The 19,108-nt window shown below is 39.0% G+C and overlaps 1 protein-coding gene across 6 annotated transcripts in view; it reads right to left on the minus strand.

Annotated features, from left to right (window-relative positions):
* The window catches only part of LOC130858737 (nuclear body protein SP140-like protein), a 91,690-nt gene that overhangs the window by 41,910 nt on the left and 30,672 nt on the right, over positions 1-19,108 (minus strand). For 4 of the 6 annotated variants that reach the window (XM_057745688.1, XM_057745685.1, XM_057745687.1 and 1 more), the window contains exons 2-6: positions 10,372-10,534; positions 9,057-9,225; positions 6,804-6,887; positions 5,397-5,459; positions 2,447-2,641 (exon numbers count right to left, since the gene is read on the minus strand). In XM_057745688.1, coding sequence (XP_057601671.1) covers positions 2,447-2,641; positions 5,397-5,459; positions 6,804-6,887; positions 9,057-9,225; positions 10,372-10,534 — 674 coding nt within the window. The remainder of the gene's footprint in view (positions 1-2,446; positions 2,642-5,396; positions 5,460-6,803; positions 6,888-9,056; positions 9,226-10,371; positions 10,535-19,108) is intronic. The other 2 variants (XM_057745686.1, XM_057745689.1) reach the window with 2 other exon arrangements.

The raw sequence follows: 19,108 nt of genomic DNA on the forward strand, positions 1-19,108 counted from the left end.
TTTTTTTTTGTATGTGTTTTGATGAAGATAATATGCATTTCTGTTGCTCTGTTGAGGAATGTAATTGCTGAGTCACAGGCTATGTGTATATTCAACTTTGGAAGATTATATCAAACTCTTTTCCAAAAGCATACATAAAGGCAGAGATATAGTTGAGAGAACTTGGAAAATTCAAGTAACTAAAATGAGTTGATGATGGGAATGTAGTGTGAGGGAGTGAGAGGCAAGTAATGGGGAAATACACTGCTGCATTGTAGGTATCCGTCAATACTCCACACTTGCAGTATTGACTTCATGCTAAAGGGTACAAGAAAGGATTGGGTGTTCAATAGGAAAACCATATGAAATGGTTTGAATTTTTGAAAAGTTCATTGAGCCGAAGTGCAGAGACTGAATCTGGTGGGGAACAAGATAGGAGGGAGGAAGCCAGAAGGAGACTGTTCTTCTGTTTGAAGTGAGAAGTGATAGGGATATGGATTATAGTGAGTGTGCAGAGGATGGAGAAAAATGGACAGGCTGGAAGTATTTCAAAGTTAAAATTGACAGAAGTGACAAATAAAACCATGGTCGGTTTAATCCACTAAGTTTTGAGACTGTTTCTTACACAGCAATAGGTAACTGATAGAGCTTCCAAATAGAGATGTCCATCAGATCTTTGACTACAGATCTTCAGGCATTTGGAGGAAGGAGTCTAGAGATCAGGTCTGGGCTGGAGATGTACATCTAGCAATCAATTCATCATGATGGTACTCAAACCATGGGGAGGGTGAGATACCTGAGGAGAGGCCTATTTTTATCTGAGCAGGTTATAGGGCTATTTTTTTTTTTTTTATCACTGCAGACACCTTACCCTTCTCAATGATATTAGGAACAGCCCCTTGTGCCTTCTTTTCTGGTGACTGTCTCTGCAAACGGGACAATGTCTTAATTTGTGTCCTCTTTCTCTTTGTTTGGTCCACTCTCTACCCTTTTTTAATTCATTGCCTGTTAAGTTATTTTCTTTTTGCCTCGCCTGCCCCCATTTTCCCATTTTTTGGTATTCTTTTTCTTCTGTATCTTTCTCTATTCATCTCTTTTCCTCTACATTTTTTATCACTGTCCCCAGAGCCCAGCAGGGTCTAGGATGAGGCAAAAGAGAAGCCTAGGGCACAAGAAGGTGCCAAGAGTAAGATAATCCTTATATGTGTTCCAGAATCTCACCCTAGACTTGATTTTGCTGTCCCCTACCTGCTTTTTCAATGTATCCATTCTCTGTTATGTTTCCTACTTTCTCCTAATCTATTCCTGTTTCTTAGTTATTACTATGATCTGCATATGCCTCCTCCATATCAATTTTGTCTACTTATATATATTTTCCTCAGTCAAGCATTTAAATCATCACCAAAGTTCTCCACCTGTGCCACTGTCCAACACACCACATGTCTCTGCCTACCACTTCCTTTCTGAAAGGCCCTTCACCTGGGCTTCCTTACTTGCAAATCTGACCTGCAGCATCTTACATGATTTCCATGTTCCTGTTATAACCTCTGAAAAGGAAGTTGCAAGTTATTTTTTTTTCATCAGTTTCATAACATGGCACTATTTGGATTCCATGTCAATTTCTCTAAAACCTCACTCTTGTACTTTGTTATTTGGTGCTCCCAAGTCCACTTTTCCTATTCTTCCTCTTTGCATTCTCTTCCCAGGGACACTCCGTCCTCTAAAGAGCTCAGCTCTCCTTCTCCCTTGCAAGTTACACCTGCTAAAATCAGCCAGAGGTTGTGGACAAAGCTGTGTGTCCTGGATGGTGTTAGGATTGGGAGGGGGTCTGTTAGTATGGGAGAACAAAGGAAAGCTTTTATTCTAAGGAAAACAAAGATGTAATTACAAAATCGGTAAGATAGGTAATAATTACTTTCTTCATCACAAGGGAAGGGCTGGGAGTCTCCTTTTTTTTTTTTTTTAAAGGGAGTCTCCTTTCTTGCATCTCCATTATTTGAATGGATAGATACTGGTTCATAGGACTCTGAAGGTAAAAAAAACCACAGCTGACATCCAACAGGGCCTTGCTTTGCCCTAGCTCCATTTTCTTGCATCTCACCCAAATTCTCTTTCCTTCTTGTTTCTACTTATAGCTTGTCTGCATGCTTTCATACCCCATGAAAGTGCTGTGCTCCATTGATTCTGGAGCCAACCTTTCCCTGCCTTCTTCTGACTTCTGTTTGTCTCTCTTCCTCAGTGGGGCTCTGCAACTCTTCACTGTCTGTCTCTTAGTTTTTCCTTTCTAACTTTCTTCCTCCAGGTCTCTCCCATCAATACATCAGGCTCCATTCCTGCCCTCTGTGTGTCTGTGATTTGCCCCTTCTTTGTTAACAGATGTCTCCTCGAGTGGTGCATTACTTCATTCTGTGCCATCAGTCAGGACCTCTTGACCCCTCCAAACACATGTAAACCCAGCCAGTCTTACCTGCTGGTTCAGACTCTTGGGCACATTGTTCATCTGCTTGTTGGCTTTCCAGTGCAGACTCTTGGGCACATGGTTCATCTGCTTGTTGGCTTTCTAGTGCATCATTTTGGTCACCCGTTGTATCTTTCCTCATTGCATTTATCTGTTCTGTTTCACAGAGGTGATCTGAGAGTCCACTTTCAGGTGAGGCTGTACCTAAACCATGTTTTTATTCATAAATAGTTTATTTTCTACCACATCCACCAGAGTCCAACGGGAAAGTACAGACCACTCTAAGCTTTTAAAGCAGAGGGAATTTAATCCAGGGGATTGGTTACGTGGTTGATGGAAGAGCAGAGATCAAATAGAAGAATGCAGCAACTTAAAGAATAGTCAACAGGAAGCTATGGGAGGGATGGAGGGTGAGTTCATGGGCTCAGGTCACTGGGTAGGCAGAAGCTGGACCATGGCTGGCCTGCCTAGTAGAAGGTGGAGGCAAGGCTGAGATGCAGCCACTGGCAGAATTGCTGCTGGAGGCAGTGATGGGGCAACACCTGGCTTCTCCCTTACTCCCTCTCTGTTGCTAGTGTCTCCCATGTTAGGAATCCAGCAGGGAGCCAGCAGCAAGGGGAGCTGGCAAGCAAGTCTGCAGGGGCCAGAGACAGAGGGCAGAGCAGAGCCAGGGAGGGTAAGGAATGAATCCCTGAGTAAACCACTCAGGACCAGCACACACACCCTTCCCCCATGGCAAACCTCCTCTGCTCAGTATGGATTCCATCGACCCATCCCACTCTGTTCCCACCAGCCTCAATAATGTTTGAATACATAGTTATATTTTTTCAGGGCAGTGTAGATTTTTCTCATTTAATGTTACTTTTCTAAACAAAGTAATTTACATAAAGCATGATTTTAAAATTATTTCCCAAGGTTTTAATACAGAATGTGGGCCCTGGTGCATGCTTTGTGCCACATCCTGGTGGGCATGAGGCACAGCCCTTCCCTCGCATGCGCATGTCACAGGTCACAGCCAGCCATGCTTGCTGGGTCACACTCTTGGACACATGTATTGGAGGCTTGTTGTGTATCATTTGGGTCATGGGTTGAAGTTTCTCTCTTTATAGTCATTGCTCCCCATCAGAGACAAGCTCTGGGATTCCGTTGCTTGGCAGGGTTGCCCCCAGACCACACGGTGAGTTTTAAATAATTTCATTGCCTTCTCCCTACACACCCTGCACACCCTACACACACACACACACACACACACACACACACACACACACACACACACACGGAATCCCTTGTCTTCTGCTCATTACTCGTCACAATTCCATCTACCTACCCCTTCTTCTTCCCATCGGCTGTCCTATTAGATGAATGGCTAATACGTATTCATACATTTTGGGGGTATTTTAAAATGTTAATTTTTGAATAAATGTGATTTGGTAAAAGTATAACTGTGTTTTCAAAAATCACTCTGAAAGTTTTTTATTTTATAAAAATGTATTACTAATTTTGAGTATTCTTTCTTAAATGACACATCCCAACTGGAAGCTACATAATAAGAGCATCTCATATTGCGGGACGTCCCCTGAGACTCTTCCATGTTCCTTACTTCCTAAGGAGAGTCATGGAATAAAGACATCATTTATTATAGACTGGTTTATTAAGCATGGGGAAACTATGACCCTCAATTTATCTTCCTGGGCCAGAAGTTGGTATTGCTTTTATCACTGCTTTTCCAGCCTGGCGAATCAATAAATCCAACGCATGGAACACTGATGGAGCCCCAGGCATGCCTGTGAATGCTTCACATGATGTGACTTGTTTAAAATCCATCACCCTCTGAAGTAAGTACATTTTACAGATGTCCATTTTACGGATGAGGAAACAGGGACAAAGAGGGGTAGTCACTTGCCTAAGATCACGAGGCAGAATTTGAAGCCAGGCCATGGGCACCTGAATTCCTGCTGTGACACTACCCACAGCAGAATTCAGTCCCAATTCTCAGTTTAGTGAACTTGTACAAATAACCAAACTCTCTAAGCTGATCCTTTTTCCTCTGAAAAACGGGAATAATATATACCTCATTTTCAGGTTTGGGGGATGATTAAATAAACTATCGGCTGCATCAGTATAGAGGATTCTGTGATCAGAAAAATCATATCATTGTGATTAATGTTTTACATTAACAATATGTGTTTTGTACCAGTATTTTTTACTCAAGAACAAACACATGCTGAATACCCAGTATCAGTCATTCTGTTAAATGCATTCCCACCATTGTTCCATTTCATAGCCTCATGACAACCTGCCAGATAGGGACGATTATCCCTGCATTACAAATGAGAACACTGAGAGACTCGGGGAAATTGTGTTTCAAATAATAACATTATTAAGAGTGTTATGGGTTAATGGAGGTCAAGAGCTGAAAACCGTGGTTATAGGTTGCTAAAGTACCAAAGGTTTTTTTTCAGAGGCCTGTCTGGTGTTTGGAGGGCAGCTCCTGGCCTCTGTCATAGGGATGACAGGAGAGGGTTTGCACAGGAGGCACGTAGTGTCCATGGTCCTGTGTGAGGGACCCGGTGGGGGAGGTACCCTGTCTCCCGGGGAACGCTCATCACCTGCTTCCCCTACCACTCTCGCTGCAGCACTGGCCTCTGCTGGACATCACGTCAAAGCACCAAGGTTGCTGCCAGACCAAGCAGGACAGAGCAGAAAACTGTGAAGTCTGGGCAAAACGACCAGGACCAGAGCCTTCAGGGATTGGCAGCAAGTGCGTTTAAGGAGTGTGGAACGAGCGACCCTCCCCGGCGACTCGGAGTACTAAGACTCTGTTATCTAAATCCTCAGAGAAATTGCAGATGCAAAGACTGGCAATTTTGTGATACAAAGCAGCAGCCACTCCACCCCCAGCACAGTCCACAATGGGACCCAAGCAGCAAAGGATCACAGAACAGAGTCAAGAACACACCATCGTGAGATGAGGACGCTCTGCAACACCAAGTCAGGCCTCGAAATGAGTTTCCACGAGCTCCTAGGGGGAAAAATTTAAAGTTTATCTCAGAAATTGAAGTATAGGCTGTGCCATCCTCCCCTAATCCCCCCGCCCCCTTTTTTTTTTTAATAAATAAGAAGAGCCCCTGTAGATATCCATACAGAGAGCATCTGGACCTGGTGGATCTCATCCAACTGTTGCAGTTGGACCCCAGTCCATAGACTGGAAGACAGGTCAGCTGCACCCTGGCTGAGAGCACCTCGGCCAGGCCATCCCACTGCGCGATCTCCACCAGCCATTCAGTAACTAGCGATGGCTTATCTTGACTCCCATGGCCATAGTGAACTTGCCTTTGTCCCCAGAGCTGCCCCTGACTAGTGGCCTTCCCTTACGTCCTGCAAAGTCCTGCTGCCTATTCTCCACCCCTTTTTACTCCCCTCCCTCCCTGTGCAGGTCTTGTGAGCCTTTCCATGAGGATTCAGTGCCTGATTCTCCTCCGTTTTCTCCAGCCCTTGGTATTCTTTTTCAGTATCTTTCCCTCTCTGTATGTTTCCCTATTTTTGTTTCATGGTTCTATCTTTTCCATTAGGTTACCAGGTAGTATCCAGGGTTGCAAACACAGGCTCTGGGTTCAGAATGCCTGGGTCCATTCCTGCTCATTTGACCCCAGGGCAACTACATACCTGATCTCTCTAGATTTTTAACTTCTTATCTGCAAAATGGGCACATAAATGATAATAGTGCCCAATGGCACTAAACCCACAGCTCCCAGAATAAACGCTCAATCAAGTGAGTTGTTAACAACCTGGTTGTTTTTTATGGCGTCTCTGACCCCTTTCTCCTTTCATTTCTTCTTTTTCTTCCCCTCTGTCTCTCAAATACACACATCCTCTCCTCCGCGTCTCTACCACTTCCTCACCTCCGTCTCTATGTGACTGCCTTTCTCCTTGAATACTCCTGCTCTTGAACAGCATCCTCCACATTTAAATCAGTCCCTTCTTCTGCCATCAAGGGTCTCCTCTTTGATGTTGACCTTGGGCCCAGAGTCCTTAGCCCTTCACACCTTCACGTTGATCTTTTCCTACAGGAGTCTTTCTAAATCACAATTGGTTCCAGGTAGTCGTTCTCTTTAAATCTGGTTACTGACACCCTGGGTTCCTCTTCCTTTGTCTTGGTATTTGGGCCAAGAGTCTCTTGTCAGAGCTACTCCTCTAGGACTCAGCCTCTGGTTAGATGCTCATATAGACATCCCTCCCCACCTTCTCCGTGGTCCTTCAACATTTCTTCCCTGACTCCCACTGTTTGCTCAGGACTCGAGCCCCCACCTCCCCTTCTTTTTTTCCTCTTAGCAAATGAAAATCGGTTTGTATTTGTCTCAATCACCTTGCTCAAGGCTTAGTGGGAAAGTAGGCCTCTCCTCCCTCTCTTCTTCATTGTTTTCTTCCTGATTAATTTTCTCCTGGATCACTGAAGACAGAGAGAGAGAAGAAAATGATTAGAGACTCCACCAGAGACCAGGAACATCATCTCAAAATTATATATTTAGGAATTCCTAGCCCTCGGGTCACTCAGAGCTCAGTGGGTCCCAATCATCATGGTAAAGTTCCCCCATCACCCTTGGACAGAAAAGAGAAACCCTAGCAAGGGAGCAGTTATGTTCCCTGCACAGAAATGAGCCACTTGAATGTAAGGAGAAGAGAGTTGCAGAAACATCCTGAGCCTGTCAATCATGTAAAATAAACTTCACACTGTGGGGAAAGCACATGTCAAAGTAAATAAGGAAAGTGAAATGTGTTTACTGAACTGTTCAGACTGTAAGGAAGAAACAGAGAGATTTCCTGTGCAGAAGGGCTGGGATCCTAGAGAGATCCGTGTGTATTAAAGAGAAAGCCCAAGAGCTTTAAAGATGGAACTAGGGACTTCCCTGGTAGTCCAGTGGCTAAGACTCCGTGCTCCCAATGCAGGAGGCCCCGGTTTAATCCTTGGTCCGGGAACTAGATCCTACATGCTGCAACTAAAGCTCATGTGCCGCAAGGAATATCCTGCATGCGGCAACGAAGATCCAGTGTGCCTCAACTAAGACCCAGCGCAGCCGCATAAATAAATATTAAAAAATAAAATAAATATGGGACTAGATAAGGTGAGGGTTGGGCTTAATTATGTTGGGGAGGATGAGCGCTTCCCAAAGAGACAAAGCAGAGGGGGTTGGGGAGTGTAGTGGGGTTACTAGACAGAGCTCCCACAGAGGCCCAGATCCCACAAAGAATGGCACTCTCTGAAGCTGCAAGCAGGGAGTGCCTATTGCAGCACTGCAGGATGTCCCCATGACCTCGGGACCAAGGACCCAGGAGGCTGACAACAAGGGGAGGCCAGGACACCAGCCCAGGGCCCGGGCATGTAGGTAACTCAGCAAATGTAAGAGGAAGGAAATAAACCAGGGAGCCTAGGGGCCAGGTCCCTGCTGAGAGTCTGGGGAAGAGACACCATAGAAGGCAGTGGAGCCCGGGCTGCCCCAGAGCTGATGGCAGGAACACCTCCTGGGACAATGCCTGCTAGGAGGTGAGATGGACAGGACTGTGAAAGCCATGCGTGCTTTGTCTTCCCCAGAACACGGCTTCAAGTCCCAGCAAAATCAGGTGAACAATGGCCCAAAGCCCAGAAAAGGTGAAGGAGGCCTGTGGGCAGGCATTCCAATGAGGGGAGGGGGCTTCAGCACATGAGAGGGAGGTGGGAACCTGGCAATGGCAGAGATGTCACACCCTGGCCACGGTTCCCAGACTCTCAGTTTTGGCGGCTGACTTGAGGTCCTGTGGACAGCAGAGTGCAGGAGGCAGCAGGGAGGTGACAGCAAGTGTAGGCGTGAGTCACCCCAGCCTTTAAAAAGTATAAATTATACCTTCTCGGGAAAAAGTCAAGGTTTAGTTTTATATAGCACCAAAAATAGTCCCTGGAAGAGAATAGCTTTTGTGATTATTGGAAGAGAAAAAGTTAATAAAACCATTTTTCCTTTAAAGTCAGATTTGATATTGAGTGAATTTCCTTGCTCATTACTCTGTAAATCGGATGAAAGTGGCCTTTCTTCTGTATTACTAGGCCAACCCTGGGTTTAGGGCTTAAAATGACCTGTGACTGGTAAATTACATGTGGACTGGGAGGGACTATCTATGGACTATTCTTGGGTTGTCCTTCAATGTGGTGATTCTTGTAACTCGGCTTGTCCCTCTGGGGGGTCCCCAAAAGTCATGACTCTGGAGTTGTTGAGATACTGACTCCCATTGATCTGGTGTTGCCAAGCCAGGATAGATCTTGCACCCACAGATAAGCTTGAGGTAGTCAACTTGGCGGACTGCTATGTAAACCACTGCTGCCCTGTCATTTGTCCTTCTATCTAAATCGGATGCCACTGTGGCTCTGGCTGTCCTGTGAGCCTAAATGCTTAGTTAAGCAGATCTTCAGGTGGGTGTTGTACCATAGCTTTTATAACATGAGCTTCGAGAAGGCTCATGGTATGTGTGTTTTTTTAACTACTGTACCCCCACTGCCCAGCAAAATGTACGGCACATGGTAGGAGCTCAATATATACTTGTGGAACAAAATTGGCCTTGAACATCAAAAGGTAGATAATAAGCTGATTACCCTTTGCGAAGCTTTCATAAATGTGATTTAAATCAGGATATTCCTGCCTGTTGACCTCGCTGAACAATGCTTCCAGAATCGACCAGTCAAATGTCTTCTCCAGCTCACTGAGAACATTGTACACCACTCTTGATACAGGGACCAGGTTTCTACAAGAATCTTGACAGTCCTTAAAAATATTGAATGAAAATATAAATACAGATTTCCAAGTTACAGAAGAGCCCTGGAAAGAGATTTTATGGTTAATGTATTCCGATTTCCCTACATAGGTATCTTCAGGTAAAGGTTTAGAATTTCTGTATATTTGTATGGCTACTAAGTGAAACAGTAAATCCTTTCTCCTTAAAAATACCCATTTGTGAATCTGATTTCCTCACCTCATTTATATTAGATGTAAAGAAGGAGGAATTCTGAAGAATAAAATTGGGTTCAAAGTTTATGAATATGTAGCCTTCGAAGAGCTTGGTCAAATGTTTTAGGAATAGAGTTGGTAGGTGATGGGCAGCTATTCTGTTGACTGGACAACTCCTGCCCCTTCACCAAGACCGACTTAGCCTGGAAGGGCTCAAGGAAGCCAGGTGACAGTTTCCCCTTTTGTGAACTTGACCACAGGGGAAGCATATTAGTAGGGTAAGGAGAAGACTTGTATCTTGTATCTCCAACAACACCTATTGCTAACATTAACCCAAATTCCAAGACTCCAGAAATAGCATGAGTAAAATAAGTAAATAAATGCAAAAAAAAAAAAAAGACACCCCCCCAAAAAAACTGTTGGAGAAAGAATAGCAAGCATATACTCCCAAATTTTTCCTCACAAGACATCAATTCCCTGTGGGTTAATGTTCTCAGATCTAACTATTTAAATGGATGTTCATTGAAAAGAAATGCTGTGTCAATTATGATCTCATGAAATCATCTCATTTACGTTATTCATCAATTCATTAAAATTCTTTAAATTCTTAGTTTATGCTATGTTGTGTGCATTCCTATACGGTATTAAACATCTATGGAGCACACCTCTTTCAGATCCAGCCTGCCTCCAGTGCTATCTGCCTTGACTCCAGTGGTCACCACGAGCCCTATTCCTTCAGTGAGAAGCAGGACTGTCTGCAGTGATGCCTGCTTCTGCTCTCTCTCTCCCCTTTTACCTTATCACAATACTTGAATTTTTGCAACAATACTTGAAAAGGTTTTCTACGCATAGGAGATACTCTTCAGTTACCTAGTTGTGCCCTGACGTCTATGTTCAGGGTATCAAAGCATAACTTCGTTTGGGGCTGGTTGACCAGATTGTGACATAATAAATCTCACTTACTTCATACATTCTATTGGTGATGATTTCACGGTCACGAAGGCCCTCAAGGAAAGGAAATGTCTTGGTTATTGCAGTTGAAATCTCCACTTTATGTCTTTTGAAGTGCCTGAATACAGCCTCACGGACAAGCCTGTCCTCTGTGCTCTGAATTTCTGTGGATATCCTAGGGAGGAAGAATACCATGTGAAAACGGTCATCAAGATTCCGAGATGCTTGTGGAGGCTGTAATATTTTATATATAACGGATAGGTTGTGAAGAACCAACATATATAAAATAAATGATTTCTGTAGAGACCAGAATAAATGGAATTGAAGCAACAAACAATGATATAATTGGAAAAAGTGTGGAGGTTAAGAAAAACTGAAGAACAGGAATGAAAAAGTCCATTCCAGTCTGTCCCAGTCAAAACCATTGTAAAGATATCTTCCCTTATCTGGTATATTTTTTAATTAAAAAAATTTAAAATTTGTCCGAAATCAAGGTGGAATAAACAGAGGAATGAAAACAATGGAATAAAAAAAAATCTAACCTTGAAAATGTTTCTTTATTGACAACCAAGAGAAAATAAAACAAGATGTCCCCTCCTCTGACCTATAACTGTTAAGAGAAATACCGTCTTGTATTATAAAACTAGCTCATAAATGATAAAATGTGGTTAATAATGATATGATATGGATAAACTGAGAAATTCACAAGAATAGCAATCATTTCTTCTGGGACTTCTATTTTGTGTTAATATAAATCTTTCTATGTTATTGTTTTATATAGTGAATCTTTCCAGATATATGAATTTCAGAAATTGCTGCTGTGTTCTGTGATAGTAATTTTAAACCTGAGCTTTTATTTCTGGTTCTTAGTTGACTATTTTATTGTTCTGATAATGTTTTAATCTATATTTTGTATTCATAAAAGTTGTGAAGACACTAGATTTCTTTGTCAAACCAGAAGAGAATTATTGTCGCTTACCAGTTTTATCCAAAACCATCAAAGAAACGTCATATTATTGCGTTGAATTCTGCATAAAAAAGTTTCTGATTAAAGATTGCAGATTGAAGAGAATCATTTGTCTGCTCTTTTATTATCCCCTCCTACTAAAATGCTAATAAAGGGATCAGATTCACAATGACAGGGAGAATGGCAAGGGGCAATGAGCAGATGACAGATTTCTACCAAAATCTATAAAACAAAAATGGGTCAGAGGATTGCTAATTACAATACTGCTGTAGGTGGAGGATGCTCCCAGAAGTCAGGAAAGCAATGAGTGTGCCCTGCAGAACCCTGGAGAGGCAGTGGCGATCACAAGGGAGACATGGTGCTGAAAACTGATGTGTTATTTGAAAAAGAAGAACAGAACAGCACACCCTCCACTCCTCAACTTGCATCCTGACCTGTTAACAATAAATAATAAAATAATCAACTAAGAACCAGAATAAAAGGCTCAGGTTTAAAATTACTATCACAGAACACAGCAGCAATTTCTGAAATTCAGATGTCTAGAAAGATTCACTATATAAAACAATAACACAAAGATTTATATTAACACAAAGTAGAAGTTCCAGGCAGCCTCTCAGAGGGAAACACTGGTGTCCTTTCTGTCTCCATGTGTTAATTTTGCCAGGCTTTGTGCCTGACTTTTGTTCATCATCCATGTTGTTGGATGAACATAAATTTGTTCTTTTTTTATTGTTGAAGGTATTTCATTGTGTGGACCTACCACAATCTGTTCATTCATTTTCCTGTTTATGGACATTTGGGTGGATTCTAGTTTGGGACTAGTTTGAATAAAGCTGTTGTTCTCATACAAGCTTTTTGGTGGCAAGATATTTTAATTTCTCTTGGGTAAATAACTAGGAGTGGAATTGTTGGGTCATTGTGTAGGAGTATGTTTAATCATTTCAGAGCCTGTCAAATTGTATTTCAAAGTTCATTAGAAATAGCCTTTCTAGTTTTACCCATTTTAGTCTATAATGTATAATGTGCTATCTCATAGAGTTTTAATTTGTATTTCTTTAGTGACTGATAAAATTGAGCACACTTCTACATGCTTATTGGCAATTCATAATCTTCTGTGGAGTGTCTTTTCAAGTCTTTGGCCCATTTATATTATTAGATTGTCTTTTATTACTTATTGATGTGTAGGAGCTTGTATATACTATGGAAAGAAGTGTTTTGTTTAATATATGTATTATGAACATTTTCTCCCATTCTGTGGTCTGCCTTTCATTTTCTTAACCATGCCTTTTGACAAGGAGAAATGTTTAATTTTGATGACGTTAAAGCTATCATTTTTTCTTCTTTGGCTAATAACTTAAGAAATCTTTGCCTTGCCCAAGTTAATGAAAATATTCAAAAAGTAATTTGCAGCATAAGCGTGGGTCTATTTCTGGAATTTCTATTCTGTATCATTTATCTGTTTTTCTGTCCTGGTGCCAACAGTATACTGATTTGAATACTACAGCTTATAGAAAGTCTTGAAGTCAATTAGGAAAATATTATCTTGGGTTTTCCAGGTCTTTTGTTTTTTCACATATCTTTTAAAATTGATTTGTCAATTTCTACAAGAAAAGCCTTTTTGAGTTTTATAAGGTTTGCATTGAACTTGTAGATAAATTTGGTGAAAAGTGACATCTTAACAATATTGAGCTCTAATCCATTTACTTAGTTTTCCTTAATCTTGCCAGAAGTGTTTACAGCTTTCAGTATAGAAGTCATATACTTCTTTCATTAAACTTATTCTTAGTTATTTTACTCTTTGGGGGGCTACTTTAAGTGATACTGCTTTTTAAATTATTTCTAACAATTGTGTGAATGTAGAATTGATTTTCAGAAACATTAATCATGTATTCATGACCTTCCTAAATTCATGTATTCTAGTAATATATTTGTAGATTTCCTTTGGATTTTATAGAAAAAATAATCATGTCATCAGCAAATAAAACTCTTTTACTTCTTCCTTTTCAATAATTGTTTTTCTTTCTTATTGTACTGGTTAGGAGTTTAAATACAATGTTGAGGAGAAATGGTGAGAATGGAATCCCTTGCCTTGTTTCCAATCTTAGAGAAAATGCATTCAGTATCACCATCAAGTATGATTCATACACACACACACACGCGTGCACACACACACATGCGTGCACACACACACACACAATTTAGGAAGTTTCTGTTTATTACTAGTTTGCTGAGAGTTTATCATGGATAGACGTTGAATATTATCAAATGCATCTATTGAGCTCTTCATTTGGTTTTCCTTCTTTATTCTTTAATTTGGTGAATCACGTTGATTGATTTCCAGAGCCTCCTCTTAAGTAAAAGCAGATAACCACAGGTCAGCAGACATTTGAAGAAATTCTCCAATAGCAGAAAGAAAGAACAACATTAAAAAAGAGAAAAAAGTTATTGCTGAGGAGAAACAGAGATATTGTAGGAAAGAGGAGAAACTTCAAAAACCTCTAACATTTTTAGAGAGACTTGAGAATACACATTGCACCCCTGGTTACAAAGAAAAAGGAACTAACAGAGAAAGAGATAGTGCTATTAGATACTTTTTTAAAAATAGATTTTTGGAACTTTACTAAGATTTACTAAAAGGTTGTAAAATAAAGTTGGAGAAGTTTCCCAGAGAATTAAATAAAGAGATTAAAAGAATAACAACAACAAAAAAAGTAAATTTGAAAGACAATATAGAAGAGTAAGATTAATTTAGGGGGTCTAATAGCAACCTAATTAGAGTCAAGAAAGATGCACAGGGAAATGCAGAGGACCAGATCAAGAGAATTACTTAAGGAGGTATGTACCATGGAGTAGAAGGACATGGGTTTTTTTAAAAGGACTTAGAAAAATGAATTTAAAAGAGCCAAACCAAAGCACATCATTATGAAATGCCAACACCTAAAAAACAGAGAAGAACTTGAAAATCTTTCAGAAAGAATTAAGAGACTGGTCACTTATGGAGGAATGATGACAAGAGAAGCTTGAGACATCTCATCAGTAACAGATCTAGCCCTTCAAAATGCAGAGTGAATCCGGACAACTTCAGACATGCAGGGTTGAGAAATTTTACTTTACAAACATCCATTTTGAGTGTTGCTCCTAAATTTTCTTTATTTCCTTTATACATATGTCAATATATATATTTAAGGTTTAAAAATTCAGTTTATACACGCTCTAAAATTTTTATGCAATCATTTTCCTTTCCAACCACATCATTGTGCCCACCCCTCCTGCACAATCCATTTTAATCACCTTGCATGTGTTCTTTCCTAAATTCTCCATAAGCATATAAATCCATCTACCTATTTCTATAACCTACCCATATCTTGTAGGGGTTTTATTCATCATATTATATTATAATATTATATAATTTCCTTTGTCTGAATTACAAACTGTCTTTTGCATCAAATTTGTCTTCACATCAATACCTTGCAAAATATTCTCTAAGTCATCTAGTATAGTTCTAGTTTGTTTATTTATTTATTTTGTCAATGTATAGCATTGAACAGCACACACCCACTCTTAGGAAAATACAACAGGATGGATTCCACAAAAACAGGGAAGTAATCTGGTAATGAGAAAGATGTAAAAATTAGAAACCAGTGGATACAGTAATGGATCCAAGCTGGCAGTCTGGCAACAGATGGCAAACATGAATATCTCAGTTTGGAACAAGTGATGATTATAGTATATAGATAAGTGCAATGAATGACAACAGTGTCATAAGCGAAAGGAGAAGGGAATTGGGAATACTCTGCTGTAAGATACCTGTGCTTCAGGGGTATAAAATGGTGGTATAAAATGTGTATTGCAATCTCTAGACAACCACTAAAAACATTTAAAAAGACGTATAATTGACATGTTAATAAAAGACTAAGATGGATTCATATAAAATGCTAAATTAAAGCTAGAGAAGGCAGAAAAAGAGGGGGAATAAAGAGACAAAGAACAAATACAGTGAATAAAGAACAGTTACAAGCATGGTAATATAATCCAGAATATCAATAATTACTTTCAGTGTGAATGGCCTAAATACTCCAATTAAAAACAAAGATTGTCAAAGTGACTGAGAAAACAAGACCCAACCTTATATTGTCAATAAGGAAAAAAACAGAAATATGAAGACACAAGTTAAGAATGGAGAAGGAGAAACCATGTCAACACTAATCAAAAGAAAGAGTAGCTACATTATTTCCAGAGGAAAAAAGACTTCAGGACAAGAAAAAAGTATTAATTAAGAGAAAGAGAGCACTACATATGACAAAGGGGTCACTTTTCCAAGAAGACACAACAATCCTTAATGTGGTATTTATACATGATAAACACACAGCATTAAATTGTGTGAGGTAAAAATTGATAGAATAGTAATAGAAGTTGACAAAGCCACTGTTGCAGCTGGAAACATGAACAGCCCTCTTTTAGTAATTTATAGATCAAGCAGGTAGAGAAGCCATAAGAATATATATTTTCTGGACAAGAATGTGGAGAATTGGTATCACTTCTTCCTTAAATATTTGGTAGGATTAACAAGTGAATCCCCTGGGTCTAGTGCTTAATTTTTTCAAAGATATTAATTACTAATTCAATTTTATAATGGATATAGGTTTTCAAATTATCCATTTCTCCTTGTGTGAGTTTTGGTATAAATATTAAATAAGATACAACATTATATGGCCTACCTTTATTTATATAGAAAATCTAGAGTCCTAACAGAAATCCATAAGAACTAGAAAAAGAATTTGTCAATGTGCATGAATATAAAATATACATATAAAATTTATAGATTTTATTTGGAACACTATATATTGAAAATAAATAAAATAATACTTCAAACATAATAACAAATATGTATATATTTATAAACATCTGAAAATTATGAATCTATATGAAGAAAAAACTATAAAATCTTATTGAAGGAAATTAAACAAGATCTAAATATACAGAGATATGTGAGGTGCCCCAAATTAGGAAAGCATAGTAATTTAAAAATGTCAATCCTTCTGAAATTATTGTAAAAGTGTGGTGCACTTGCAACTTGTAATCCCATTGAAAGTGGATAAAGTAATATAAAAACATATATGACAGAATAAATATCCGAGCCAAGCCAAGAAAAAGTGTACAAAGAAAAAGACCTGTATTCAGAAAACCGTTAAGATACTGATGAAAGAAATCATAGATGATACAAGCAGATGGAGAGATAGACCATGTTCTTGGATTGGAAGAATCAATATTGTCAAAATGACTATACTACCCAAAGCAATATACAGACTCAATGCAATACCTACCAAATTATCAATGGCTTTTTCACAGAATTAGAACAAAATTTTTACAATCTCTATGGGAACACAAAAGACATCAAATAGTCAAAGCAATCTTGAGAAAGAAAAACAGAGCTGGAGGAATCAGGCTCCCTGACTCAGACTATAATACACAGTTACAGTAATCAAAACAGTATAGTACTGGCACAAAAAAGAAATAAAGATCAATGGAACAGGACAGAAAGTCCAGAAATAAACCCATGCACCTATGGTCAATTAATCTACAGAAAGGAGGCAAGAATATACAATGGAGAAAAGACAGTCTCTTCAATAAATGATGCTGGGAAAACTGGACAGCTACACGTAAAAGAATGAAATCAAAACATTCTTTAATACCATACACAAAAATAAACTCAAAATAAATTAAAGACCTAATTGTGAGTCCTGACACTATAAAACTCTTAGAGGAAAACATTGGAAGAACACTCTCTGACATAAATCGCAGCAAAATCTTTTTCAATCCATCTCCTAGAGTAATGGAAATAAAAGCAAACATAAAGAAATGGGACCTAATTAAACTTAAAAGCTTCTACACAGCAAAAGAAACCATAAACCAAATGAAAAGACAACCCACAGAATGGAAGAAAATATTTGCAAACAAAGGGACCAACAGGGATTAATCTCCAAAATACACGAACAGCTCATGCAGCTCAATATCAAAACCACAAACAACCCAATCAAAAAATGGGCAGAATATATAAATAGACATTTCTCCAAGGAAGACATACAGATGGCCAAAAAGCACATGAAAAGATGCTCAACATCACTAATTATTAGAGAAATGCAAATCAAAACTACAATGAGGTATCACCTCACACCCGTCAGAATGACCATCATCAAAAAATCTGCAAACAATAAATGCTGGAGAGGATGTGGATAAAAGGGAACCCTCTTGCACTGTTGGTGGGAATGTAAATTGGTACAGCCACTATAGAGAACAGTATGGATGTTTCTTAAAAAACTAAAAATAGAGCTACCATATGATCCAGCAATCCCACTCCTGGGCATTTATCTGGAGAAAACCATAATTCAAAAAGATACATGGCCCCCAGTGTTCATTGCAGCACTATTTACAATAGCCAGGACAGGGAAGCAACCTAAAATGTCCATCAACAGAGGAAGGGATAAAGAACATGTGGCACATCTATACAATGGAATATTATTCAGCCATTAAAAAGAATGAAATAATGCCATTTGTAGCAACATGGATGGACCCAGCGATGATCATACTAAGTGAAGTAAATCAGACAGAGAAAGACAAATATGATGTTGTTTATATGCAGAATCTAAAAAAAAGATAATACAAATGAACTTATTTACAAAACACACTCACAGACTTAGAAAACAAACTTATGGTTACCAAAGGGGAAAGGTGGGAGGAAGGATAATTGCGAGTTTGGGATTGACATATACACACTCCTATATTTAAAATAGATAACCAACAAGGATCTACTGTATAGCACAGGGAACTCTGCTAAATATTCTGTAATAACCTAAATGGGAAAAGAATTTGAAAAATAATAGATACATGGATATGTATAACTGAATCACATTGCTGTGTACCTAAGACTAACTCAACATTGTAAATCAACTATACTCCAATATAAAATAAAAATTAAAAAAAAAATGACAAGCAAGAAAAAGACTCAATAATATTCCATTGTAAGTGTATTCCACATATTTTTTATACATTCATCTGTCAACAAACATTTGGGTTGTCTCCATATTTTGGAGATGGTGAATAATGCTGCAGTGAACATGGAGGTGCAGATATCTCTTGCAGATCCTGATTTCAATTTTTAAAGATAAATACCCAGAAGTGGGATTGCTGGATCATATGGTAGTTCTAGTTTTAATTTTTTTGGAAACTTCATACTGTTTTCCACAGTGGCTGCACCACTCTTTTTCCTCTATCAGTGTACAAGTGTTCTGATTTCTCCATATCTTTGTCAACACTTGTTATCTTTGATTTTTTGATAATAGCCATCCTAACAAGTGTGAAATGATATCTCATTGTGGTTTTGATCTTCATTTCTCTCATGATTAGTGATGTTGAGCATTTTATCACATACCTGGTAGCAATTTGTATGTCTTCTTAGAAAAATGTCTATTCACGTCCTTTGCCCATTTTTTAAAAATTGGTTGGGTTTTTCTTGTTTGTTTCTTGTGTTTTTTTTTGTTGTTGTTGTTGTTTTTGGTTTTGGTTTTTTGCTATTAAGTTGTAAGAGATTTATGTATATTGGATATTAACCCCTTGTGAGGTAGATGGTTTACAAATATTTTCTCCCATTTCATAAGATGTCTTTTCATTCTGTTGATGTTTTCCTTTGCTCTGCAGAGCTTTTTAGTTTGATATACTCCCCTTTGTTTATTTTGGGGTTTGTTGCCTGTGCTTTTGCTGTCAGATCCAACAAATTATTGTCAA

Source organism: Hippopotamus amphibius, chromosome 8 (genome assembly GCF_030028045.1).
Source record: "Hippopotamus amphibius kiboko isolate mHipAmp2 chromosome 8, mHipAmp2.hap2, whole genome shotgun sequence".
In the NCBI taxonomy this organism is placed as follows: Eukaryota; Metazoa; Chordata; class Mammalia; order Artiodactyla; family Hippopotamidae; genus Hippopotamus; species Hippopotamus amphibius.